We start from the raw sequence: 13025 nt of genomic DNA, 5'->3' as shown, positions 1-13025 counted from the left end.
GGTTGTGGGGGTTTCCCCTGCATATATGCATATACGCTAATTGACCTTTAAAATTCGGTCAATTGTGAAAAAGATCAATTGTCATTCGGACAATTGTAATTCGGTGAAATCGTATACAACCAGCACATTCATACTCTTGCCATTCAAAGTATGCAAACATGAGTGTTCAAGTGATGTTCAACAAGTGGTGTCCTCTCACTCTGGTCATTTGGATTCATGTTCCATATTTGTACATTTATCCCCCCACCTCCCCAAACAAAACAATGGAAGGCTACAAGCACCAGAATGCAAATTGATGGTAGCCTAAACATCTCCTTTGGGTGTTACAACTTGTGACAAAATCTCCTGCCTGTGGGAATCTCGGGGGGCAGATCTTCACCATCAGCTGGGTGATGTGGGGCACACAGGTTGTAGAGAGAGGCTCTGACATTGTCCATGCCATTTGGTAGGATCAGTCCCATGAAACACACTCAAAGCACTGGCCCTTTAAGGCTTGGCCTTGTGAACCCTGTGTTTGTTAAGTCCAATAATATGGCTGCTGCACCACTGACCAAATCTCATCCTGAGAGAATGCTCCACAGAGGAGCTGCCAGTAGAAAATAGGGAAGGGGGTGCTTTGGGAGCTGGGGCGGAAACCCTCTCCACCCCCAAATAAAAAAAAATTAAAATTCAATTTGTTTTTTTAACTGAAATTATTTGGCAAAAAACTCGGAGAAAAAAACCCTGCTGATCCAAGAAGATAGAACCCTGAAGAACTTGGGGAAACACAGGCAACACATTGGATATCAATTTGTCCTTCAGAGAAATACAAATGCCAAGTTCCCCCTGTCATATCTGCACACCTGAACCAAGTAGGCAGAGGCTGCTCCCTAGGAACAGAACTAAGGGAGCACCAGGGCTTAGGAAAAATTATCTGACCCCTACACAGCCCCAAAGGCTAAACATGGCAGTGAGAAGCACGCTGCTCCTCTGGCTTCAGGCGCTGCATTGACAGAGGGAGCCCTAGGTGCAGTGGTGAACTGCCCCTCACATGGCACACATGCTGAGGTCCAGCTCAAGCAGATGTAGCCCCGGGAGTCCTGGGCTATACCATTTTATTTAAAAAAGCCATGTGCTTTATAAATGTAATTTCCCCATTTTAAGGGGTAGAGAGGTTACAAATTAACTTTTGCACTAGGAGAAATATGTCTCCCCTGCAGAGACAGTACAAAGATATATTGCATCAGTGAAAGGACAATGCAATGAGGGCACCTCTGTACGAATCAGGTGAAACCCAGGGGCCCTGCTGATAACATATTCCATGTCCAGTCTGCCACAGTATACAAGGCTTGATACCAGAGAACACACAGCTAAACCGGCTCAAGACGAATGATAGCTAAACCCCTTTCATCAATGTTGATCTTCGGCCACTAAAGCCACATTTGGAGTGACGCTGCTTTTGGATTGGACGGTTACTATATGCCTTTGCGTAGAATTATGAGCGCTCATAAACAAGACCAACAAGAACGCACTACTCGAACATGCTCACAGTGCCTAAAATCAAGCGAGTCAGAGCAGGAGGCGCCAGCTTCCCCTACCTAGCAGCCCTGCAATGGAATGCCCTACCACCACCCCTACGAGCTGAAAACTCACACATGGCCTTCCGCAAAGCAGTAAAAACGCCTCTCTGGTGGACCAAATCATGGGACATTCTCATCGCAGAGAAGGTAACAACGGCTAAGGCAGGGCTCCTTCACCGCTTTCAGAACATCTGGGGCCCAGTTCTTGACTATGACCTCAAATACCTATAAACCTCAGCAAGCTAGGAGCACCCTGAACAGTGGGGCTCTACCTGAGGGGGAGGATAAGAGATGAAAATGGGAGGGGAACCTCTAAGGTCCTGAGACTGCGCTCCGGATCGGCAGTCACATGGGGGAGGAGAGGGAGGGAAGAACTTGATTGAAATGTTGGGTTGATGCATAACTCTAGTTGTTGTCCTGCCTTGGTTTAAAATAAACACATTTTTAAAAAAAACACTACTCTTCACCTCATCATCGCCATCTACTACATCCACGCAATACTGTTACCACCTCCTGCATGAAATATATTTTGACTGCCTATAATGTATTAATGTATATTTCAAACGTGTATTTCTATTACTCATGTAACTAAGTTCCTCACAAGTAACAGTGCCTCGATGCTCAAGGGCTGTTTGTGCGCTGTATAAATGTAAAATAAATAAATTAAATAAATCAACGGCAATGGTGCAGTGAGAAAGTGGAACCCGAAGCATGTCCCCGTGGCCTGTTTTAGGGTTGGTGCATAGCTAATAACAGGAATTTCTTTTTTCGACACTCCTTACAGTGGGATTCTCCCCAGACAGTTTGGTTACGCTATGTTATAAAGCTTTTCTACTGAGCCAATAGTGGTTTTACGGTGCGAGTACCTTGTTCGAGAAAATGGCGTATTGTTCCCCGGTCCAGGGTCACCAGACCATGGTATGTGGAGGAAGAAGAAATTAAAACAGGGCCTATAGTAGGGGCGGAGAGAAGCAGGACTAGGCTAGCATCATTGAGGGTCTTCGTAGAACAGACCATGGGCCTCATTACAAGTTTGGCGGTAGCCTTGCCGGTAAAACCGGCAGGCTGCTGCCAAACTTGCAAATTTTTCCGGACCCTGGAAATGGGGACAACTCTGGTGGACCCTGTTATTCCCCATTGCCAGGGGCTGGAAACCTTTACTCCCCTTTACTCCCCATTGGGCTCAATGGGAATTGGGAGGCAGGTAGCACCGGCACCATTCAGAATGGTGCCGGTGCTACCGGCAGTGTCTGCTCGCAGGTGCCGGTATGCCCGTTTGGTCCGACCTGGTGGGCGAAAGGCACCCGCAAGAAGAACTCGTAGTTTGCCGGTCCGGGAACTATGGTACCGGCAAACTTGTAATGAGGCCCCATGTCTCTGCAGCTGGCATCGCCCTGCACTGGCTCCCAATTAGTAGCAGAATCTCCTTTAGAGTTCACTATATCACACATAAACAAACGCCTGCGCGGCGAAAGCCCCAAGTACCTGCAGAATTGCATTCATTGGCTACCTGTCAGGAGGAGAGTCTTACAATCCAATAACTCCTGCCTGTTGGATACACCGCGGGCTAGATTGTCCGCCGTTGCCAAAGGGTCTTGTCCTTACAGAGCCCCGAGAACCTGGAATGCACTACCACCTGACCTGAGAGCATGCTCGCCTCTGGCTGCCTTCAAACGAGGTCCGCCGCCATGATGGAGGGCTTCCCAACCGCACCATATAAATAAAACAATAAAATAGCAATGCACAGAAATGACAAATCGGGACGGTACGATGGGATTGTGATAGGAGGAATATTATTGCATGAGTAGGTGTGCATGTGTTACGGTGGGCAGTGGATCAGGAGTAGTTGTTTTGCTGCTAATCCTCAATTTGCTTCCACTTCACAGTTCCTCCTGCCTCACTCCCGTGGAAGCTCCCATGGCCAGACCCGCATAATCCGCAAGGCCTACGTTGAGGATTTCTACACCAAGATGATGGCGGAATGTTACCAGCTGTGGGCGCAGCTGGAGCAGGAGAGCAACACTGAACTGTGCAGGTGATGTCACAGGCCACGCAGGCTCTAGAGCCCACAACACCGCTGGCAGCCGCTAACCGCTGCATCACAGCCACCACACATCAGAACACCCGCTAGCATCCATCCTGTTGCAAACTCTGGGATGAAGGAAGCAATGGGTGGAAGAAAAGAAAGTGACTGGAGGAAAAAAAGAGGGGCTGTAGCTGGGGGAGAAGTGGGGACGTGAGGGAGAGGAAAAGAGTGAGGAAGTGCAAGAGGGAGACGGGAGGCAAGAGAGAGAAGGAAAGAAAAAATACTGGAGGGAGAGAGAAACATAAAAGAAATAAAAAGGCTAGGACAGACGAGGAAGAGAGAGCCAGAGAGAGGACAAGACAAAAAAGGAAACTGAATGAGCTTGCAAGTAAATACACAAGAACATCAGAAAAATAAAAAGTGTGAGGTGAAAGAAACGAGAGAGAAGTAGATATATTGGATAAAAGAAAAGAAACATACAAAGAATAAGATATAAAAGAGCTTTGGAGCCAGAATGAGAACACATTTGAATAGGGGAGAGAGCGAGAAATATGAGGTTGGAGAGAAAGGAGGAGACTGACAGGAGATGTCAGAGACATCCCCACATGGGATCAGGTGGATTACATGACCGGGATCAGGTGAAGTGTGGCGGGATTTCCATGAAGATATTCGAGCAGATTCTCACAGGTCACGCACACGCAGTGGGCCCATCAGCCTTCGCGCCTTCACCCCACAACACACGATTTCCTTGCCAGGATGCCTCCAATAGTCCCAGCCGCAGACTTGCCTGCTCCCTGGCAGCACCCACCATACTGAGAGCCACAGGTGAAGCAACATGCTAAGGAGCATCAACCTGCTCCCCACCCCTTTAAACTAACAGCACTCCCCTGCCGCTCCCGCCGTCTACTAAGTGGGCTTCCTGGTAAATGCCCACTCTGCACCTGAGCAAAGCCGAAAAATGGAGGACTTCCACTTCCGCCTCAGGACCATTACTGATTCCTCGTTCACAGACCATTCCTTCAACAGTGATCCTGGTAACGGCCATCCAACCGACTACGACATCTGCCACAAGTCCCACACATTGGGCCTCATTACGAGTTTGGAGGTAGCCATGCCGTTTTTAGCGGCATGGCTACCCCCAAACCAGGTACCGGGTCCCGGAAATAGGGAATTACCTGGCCATGCCGACTTTGTCCTCGCCCGGTAATTCCCATTCTTGGGACCGGGAACCGGTACATCCCCATTCCCATTGAGCCCTTATAGGGCTCAATGGGGATGATGCTAACAGGCCCGTTAATGATGGGACCGTTGTTAGCATACTGGTCTGCTCGCAGGTGCCGCTAAGGACATCTGGTCTGACCAGACGTCCTTAGCGGCACCCGCGGCAGACCTCGTAATGTGGCGGCCTGGAATGAATGGTGCTGGTCCCTTACCCGCACCGTTCATTCCGCGGCCGCCAGGTTCGTTATGACCCCCATTGAGTAGCCATCGCCTACAAAAGAAAAACACTTCTGCCCATTTTAAATACAGTGGAGGTCCTTCAAAGCTTTCATGGCTGCCTTCCCTCCCTCCCACACAGCTTCAAACTGGTCAACCATCCACTCATACTTAATCTGTTCCTGCAATGCGCTGGCTGAGCTGCGGATCCAGGATTTCTGTGATTTGCACAAAGACCCCTCTACCCCAGCTCTGTGCAGCTACTTAGACAATCTGATGATCTCTCATCAAGAGATCTGATGATCGCTTATCACCAAGATTCAAGACAATTAAAAAAGCTCCCACCCACAACAATGGCCACAATATGACGCTGTCCGTACCTTTCCTACCCGCCACAGCTGTACCCCTCCTCTGTATCCCTCTGTATCCTATCCCCCGCTGTATATCTGTTCTGTTGGTACCACTGAAAAGCACTCTGTTCTGCATCGGTAATATTGTACACCTCTATAAAGCTCGCCATTGCTTCTCGATGCTAGGTCAGCGCTCAATAAATATTATAATAATAATAATAATATCACCACAACCTTCTGCACACCATATCTCCTATACATCTGTTCCGTTTACTGAGCTCTCTGCTTCTATACAATCCTCAGCTCCTCAAACTACCCCTGATGCACAGCAGCCAAGGTGCTCCCCTGCCACTGGAAAACACCCTCCGACCAAATGTCTCACCCTATCCCTATCCACCAGACCCTGCAGCCTATCCAGCTGTTAACATTTGTGGGCCTGTCTTATCCCATTCCACAGCTAGATCACTGTGCCACTCGCCATCCTTTCCTCTCCCTAATCCATTGCCATCTTCCAAAAATGGACCAATCAAGATGGTTCACCCCATAACATGCATCCTACAAACTCACGAGCAGGTCCTTAGAGATGCATTGGTGCACTGTGTAAAACCCAGCAGCCAATAAAAACATAACACAGTAATCCCACTTCCACAAATCTCTCATCTGCCCTGCTAAAGCCACCTAAACTGCACCAATTGATCTTCTAGCTCATTCAGGAAGTTACACCCACCAGTACAAATGCAGTGGTCCTTTCCCATGTAGGACCACTGCAGCGGACTTCTCTCTCCTTGGAAGCTCAACGAAATCAAACAAAGCACACTGAATAGCCTCTGCCATAGACCGGTTTTCTATCATCATGGTCATATGACCCACCTGTGACTGCTATCAGTCCCGCGTGACAGGCTCTCCATCTATTCACTTCCAAAGTCTGCTAGCTTCCCTTTGTGGTCCTCACAGGGTAGTCACTTTTCTGCATCCTATTAAAAATGTACTTGCACCATTGTGCCATCCTGATAAAGTCATATGGATTCCGGTTACTCACTTTATTGGATACCACCAAGATCTTTATTCGTGAGCAAGGAGATCACACATCCTCACCCGCAGAGTGCGGATCATTGCTTGAGCAAGGAGATCACACATCCTCACCCGCAGAGTGCGGCTCATTGCTTGAGCAAGGAGATCACACATCCTCACCCGCAGAGTGCAGATCATTGCTTGAGCAAGGAGATCACACATCCTCACCCGCAGAGTGCGGCTCATTGCTTGAGCAAGGAGATCACACATCCTCACCCGCAGAGTGCGGATCATTGCTTGAGCAAGGAGATCACACATCCTCACCCGCAGAGTGCGGATCATTGCTTGAGCAAGGAGATCACACATCCTCACCCGCAGAGTGCGGCTCATTGCTTGAGCAAGGAGATCACACATCCTCACCCGCAGAGTGCCGCTCATCGCTTGCAGCAGTCAGTGCCTGGATGCACACGAAGAGAAGGTGTACGCTTGATCTGCCAGTGTGGTTATTTTACCCATCCTGGTAGCAAGCAATCACCAGTTTTGTGACAACGAACCTGCAATGTATCCCCTAATGTACCCAGGTTCCACCAGCTCTCGGACAAGAAATAGACCCGCCACCCGTTTCACAGTCCTATTCACTGCTTCCTCTGGGTAGAAATCGACAAGGCATATCATTTTTAATGGCTTAATGCCTTAATGAAATGACCACCTGTGTATTTGACATTAGCTGACCTCAAAAACTGGACCCTCAACAGATGTTTCAAAACATCCCAGGCCATTTATCGCCCTCATCATATACCATTTGCCTCATTGCCATGCAAAAGCGATTTGTTCCCAACACACAACTATTCAAACAATACATGATTTGCACCAACTCATCTCTGGAAATGATTGCTTCGAAAGCAACAGTATAAAATATCATCTAACTCTTTAAAGTAAAATCAATTACAGCCCCGGCTCTGCATTGTTTGCAGTCAGCTATGCGCCGCTAACCTTCAGAAACTCTTTGTGCTTACCCTGTCCCTGTAAAGGATGCTCATCGATTACACACCTTCTTTATTTAAACCGATCCTTTCGCTAGCCTTGAATTTCAATTTCAGGGAATTGTGTTAACTATGATGGAAATCTGCATACTGCACTTTGACTTGATAGGATGTGTTCTTCTACCCTACCTGCTTGCATTCATTTGTCGTATTGTATTGTGCTCTTCTACCTGCTTGCATTCATTTGTCGTATTGTATTGTGTTCTTCTACCTGCTTGCATTCATTTGTCGTATTGTATTGTATGCATGTATATAGTGCCCTTTCCCCATTTGTATGTCCTCGATGCGCTTTGTGGTTTGGACGTCCTTGGGGACCCAAGTCCATGTGTCGGAGATTCTAAGAGTTGATAAGATGCGTGTGTGCATTTTGCCATGTTAGGACTTACCGGGGCTGGCTAGGCTCCAGTAGGCAGCCCGGAGGTCAGGCACGTGGGCGGTTGCTGTTGGTGGTTTGGGATGGAGTGCTAGTACCGGAGACTTGATGTGTGTCCAGCTAGACCAACATTTTCTTATAGGTTGTCGCTGTATTCTAATGCTAGAGGTGTTGAGGTACGTCAAGGGTTTCAGTGTGGACGGCTATGTGAGCTGCTAGACCGGAATTGCACAGCAATAACTGCATTCTAGGGTGCACAGATGGGTGGCTGTGCCTGTGGCATATGTTCACAGATGTGGTGCAAGGTAGACATAAAATTTGGGTGGAGTTCATCTTCGGTGTCATTTTCCTAGGTCCATTGTGATTGGCTGGTCTTGCCAATTGTGGTCTTCCGAGATTGAGAGCCTGAGAAATGGGAGGGGGCCCGGAGGGACGGTGGAGTTATGTATGATTGTCTCAGGGGGAATTTATTCCACGGTTCCAGGAGGCCACTGTGAATGCTGCTGGCGTCCGTGGGGTATGGGTGGATATGTGTGTAGTTAGATTTGGGCTAATGTTTCTATGTGTGTATAAATATTATAGAGTATGAGAAGGTTTCAAGGGGGGAAGGGAAGAGCCAGGGTTTGAGGGCCTTTCTGAACACCAAGTGATTGTCAATATTGCAGATGTTCACTGGCAGAGTTCCAGATAATCGGCGCTTTGACGCAGAAGGAGGATCCTCCCAGTCTGGTGCAGTTGTAGTGTGGGACAACTAGGAGAGATGATGTGCCGGATCTGAGTGATCTTGAGGGGTGGTAGCAAGTGAGTCAGTCTTGGAAGATTTCCAGGCCGGTGTTGTGGATGGCACGGTAAGTAATGCACATGGCTGTAAAGGTAGTGTGTTGACCAATAGGGAGCCAACAGAGGACTCTTAGTGTACGGCTGACGTGTTCTCTGGGAGGGAGGCTAATGAGCAGGTGGGCCACAGCGTTTTGGATTCTTTGCAGTTTCCTTAGCTGAAAACCTGGTGCGCCTAGATAAAGGCAGTTTGCATAGTCTAAGCAGGAGAGGATGATGACGATGATGACAGAGAAACAGTGAGGAAAAGTGAGGTATGGGAAGATACGCCTGAGGATACATAGGTGGAAGAAGCAGATCTATATGTCAAATTTGCAGATTGTACTTCTCAAATACTCTAACTTGCACGGCCATTGACGTATATTTACCACAAGTTTTATCTTACCGTTAATAAAAGATCCTGTCCTTAAAAAACAAACATACAACTGTTAGTCATGCCAAATGATTTTGGTCCGTCCAATACAAAATAATTTTCTGTAAATCAAACATTTAGCTTTATAATATCTATGTTCCAGAAATACAACCATCACACAAATGGGTTCACAAAAAAAACGACATGACATATTTTTGAAAATTGAATTGAAAAATAAAGCTCAGGGTAAATAAGTGTTTTTCTTAAAAATATTTCCATTCGGGAAAGGTTCTCTGCAGTAATGCGAAATTAGCCTTAGTGACTCTCTTCGCTCACATTATGTAATAAGTCTTCTAGACATACGGCCTCATTACAGGTTTGGCGATAGCCGTGCCTGTAACAAAGGCATGGCTGCTGCCGAACCCGTGACTTTTCCAGCACCCGTGAATGGGCAATTACCGGGTCATGCCGAGTTCGGCAGACCCGATAATTACCCATTCGCGGGTGCCGGCAATAGGTGACTCCCCATCCCCATCCGGCCACATACTGCTGAATGGGAATGGGGAGCTCGGATGCACCGGCACCGTTCATACCGGTGCCGGTGCATCCACGGGTTGTGCTCGTGGGTGCCGCACTGCCCGCGAGTTCGGACCTGGCGCGCAGAGCGAGACCCGCAAGCACAACTCGTAGTATGGCGGTACGGTAGCAACAGTGCCAGTAGCGATACCGGCACAGCTGTTGCCTTGCCGCCATACTTATAATGAGGCCCATAGTCTTGTTTCACATTTGTGATGCATTAAGAATTTATGCGAATAGCCTCTCCATCTAAATCTGTGGCAAAAGACCTAATTTCATTTGTTTTATTTTCAAAATCTGATAACAATGAATACTTATCAAAATTCCAACTGAACACATGCTCGGTTTAAATTTCAGTTCATATCTTTTTATTTTCATGAATACAGAGTGTGAAGTGTTACTCATCAACTCTAATTAAAATCCCACAAATTTAATTTTACTGTAGCAGTATTTGAAGACAATTACAGATTCATCTGATTATTACTCAGCCATATTTCAATACTGCTCCAACCCAATATAAAAACGTTCAAATGCTCGAGCCAGTTCTATCTGATTTCTATGTAATTTCATTTCTGCAATGACATCTCCCTAGATATCCTGTGTGTCAATTCATAGCAAGGTCCAAATATCTCAAGGTTTCCTGATAGCTACCAAAAATCAGATGGGAACCCGCAAATACCCTGCTACCCTTTATTCCTCCTATCCCCCTCACCACAGTTGTGGTTAATACCATTAACTCGCCCAGACTACATTATCAGCCAGTTCCATCTCCTTTTGATAATGTCACATAACTTAATTGTGCTCCCCCCTGTTATCTTTAGACCTGAACCTCCCTAAACACACTACTAAATTAAGATAACATTTTTTAGTTTAAAATGTATAGAAGATTAATCATTTTAAAAAAAAAAGTAATTGTGACAAGGAAATTGTTAGAGGAATTGGGCATCTAACCAATGGAAGATGGATTCCTGCAGGTGGAGAGATTGTTCGATCAAGAGACAAAGACGTGGTGAGGGAGGCAGGGCTGTCAGTGAAGGACACACCATACGATGTATCCAATAGCGTTTTCTAGACTGCTTCACCTACAACCTGATGCACAAAAGAAAACGTCATGTTGCGCGACGCACAGTACCTTGGGTTTCAGTGAAGCTGCCTGGAGAGCAGAAGGAGGAGGCAGCGGGGGCTGGTACAGATAAGTGGCGGAGGTGGGGGGAATTGGTTGGCAGGGCCGAACAGCAGGAGGTAGAGTGTGGAGGGAACCCCCTGAAATGGACTGGGGTAAGGTGGACATACGCCCAACCTTGCAGGGCAGCCTTCACAGGTGTCCTACTGCAACATTGGTCTTATGCTTGAGGTCTTCAGACCAAGATCCGGGCTTATCGGGGGCTGAAAAACCCTGATGAGGAAATAGGTTCTGTCGATATTTGTGGCAGGTTTAAGGTTGCTCCATGGCGGTAAAAAAAAAGATCTGTCTTTTTTTTTTGGTTCAACCGCAAATGGGTGACAAATACACAAGGAACCAATTTCACCAAGCCCCACAAGTAAAAACATGTATTCTGTTGTATGTTTCCTTTCACAGTGCCCCATAAATAACTTGGCATAGAAAGACCTCAGCACAATTCTCTATTTCTTCTGAAAAAAAAGTTTTGACCAAACATAAAACGGTTGTGAGAGTATGAATTCCCTCACTTGGATCATTTGAAGCAAATGTGTGTATATGTGTGGGGGGGAGGGGCTTAACAAACGTGCTGGTTTTCAGCCTCCTTTTAAGATCAGTGTAACTTCATGCAGGAGACGACCAATGTTTGCAATGTTCATGAGGCGGAGGGGAAAAGCAAAGTGTAAAAATGAGTCAACCTCACTTTTTCTCTTTCACTTTCCTCACTATCTCGCGGACAAATAAACTCTGCCTGCAAATTACGCTTTGCCTTCCATGCGGTCACTTTGAAAACAAGGTAATGCCGATCGGCCTCGCGCACGTCCTGCAGTATTTTAGTGCATCCTGGATCAGATCTTCACCGATCTCCTCCGGCATTCAGTCATTCTATACTTGGATGAGATCCTCATTTATTCTCCTTTTGTTGAAATTCATAACGCCCAGGTATGAGAGGTACTATGGGAACTCAGACTACATCGACTATTAGCAATAACCAAGAAGTGTCAGTTTGACCAACTACAATCGCCTTTTGGGGATTTATATTGTCAGAGAAAGGCATGACAGATGGTAAAGGCTGTGTTGGACTGGTCCCAACCTGCCACTGTGAAAGCTATTCAGTGCTTCTTGGGTTTAGCAAATCCATGCCAAACTTTTCACAGAAGACTGCACCCATCAGAGTTCCTGAAGAAGGAAAATAATTTTACTGGTCACCTGAAACCGATGAAGCTTTTGCTTCACTAAATAATGCTGTTCACCGAAGCTTTCTTTCGCTACCAACTGGATTTGACGAAAACCTTTATATTGGAAGTAGATTCCCTAGGTGGAGTCTTGAAACTGGTTCAAGCAACTATTCACTTCTAGAGAGAGAACTAACTCATAGCCCAGTGGAATGCCTGCCTAGATTGGACACATTTCCTCCCGGGCACAGTTTCCAGTTGGAATATGTACTGATCACAGAAACTTGCAGGTACTGCAGCAGTTTGAGTGCAGAAACATTTGACAAGCTGGATGGGCATATTGTTCACCCAGTTTGATGTATTTCTCACGTACCTAAAAGGCAAGTAAAACACCATAGCGAATGTCTGTCGCATACATTTTCCAGTAACGGGCCACAGTCAAGGCCTTAAGAATTACTTATAAAGGATAGAATAATATTTTATGCCACAAACCTTTCTTCAGTGAGTGAGGAGTCTTGCCTACATCCAGTCCTAACAAGCTAAAGAGGAAACATGGGCTGCTCTTTAGGGGGGACCAACTCTTTGTCACTATGAAACTCTTAAAGGAGCAAGTCTTTGCATGGTTCATGATATTGCAGTCATTGAGGGCTCACCTTCACCAAGGAACTCATCAAGCAACACTTCAGGCGGCCGACCTTGGCACTGGTTGTTTATGATTATGTCACCACTTGCTCTATATGTACCCGAGCCAAGACGTCTCTGTCATATCATTCAGGGCGATTACTACAACCTGAATGTCCTTCTTTATTCTTGCAAGTCATCTCCACAGTTGTTATTATGAGCCTGCCCCGTCTGAAGGTCACATAATAATAATGGCCACGATTGATGCCCTGGCTTGGACTGACCTATAGGAAATAGGCCCATGGCCGAACCAAAAACTCAAAATGCTGGCGTGGGCCCGTTTTTTTGGGTCAAAGTGAGCCATTTTTATGGCCAATGTGGGCCAGTTTGAGTTACTTCACTACGTGGGGTGTGAGAAACCTGAAGGTTTTTCGCCCACTAATCCCCGGAGATCTGTCGTCCAGGTGGCCAGGACACAGCCATTGCTATTGGATCCAGTTCCTGGG

The 13025-nt window shown here is 46.8% G+C and overlaps 1 protein-coding gene across 1 annotated transcript in view; it reads left to right on the top strand.

Annotated features, from left to right (window-relative positions):
• The window catches only part of PIPOX (pipecolic acid and sarcosine oxidase), a 442927-nt gene that overhangs the window by 92969 nt on the left and 336933 nt on the right, over positions 1–13025 (top strand). Inside the window, exon 2 of the mRNA XM_069615297.1 lies at positions 3446–3594. Within this exon, the coding sequence (XP_069471398.1) occupies positions 3446–3594 (149 nt within the window). The remainder of the gene's footprint in view (positions 1–3445; positions 3595–13025) is intronic.

Source organism: Ambystoma mexicanum, chromosome 9 (assembly GCF_040938575.1).
Source record: "Ambystoma mexicanum isolate Mex_15411 chromosome 9, UKY_AmexF1_1, whole genome shotgun sequence".
NCBI lineage: Eukaryota > Metazoa > Chordata > Amphibia > Caudata > Ambystomatidae > Ambystoma > Ambystoma mexicanum.
The sequence above is the reverse complement of the archived record's forward strand: the minus strand, read 5'-3'. Positions and strand labels throughout refer to the sequence as shown.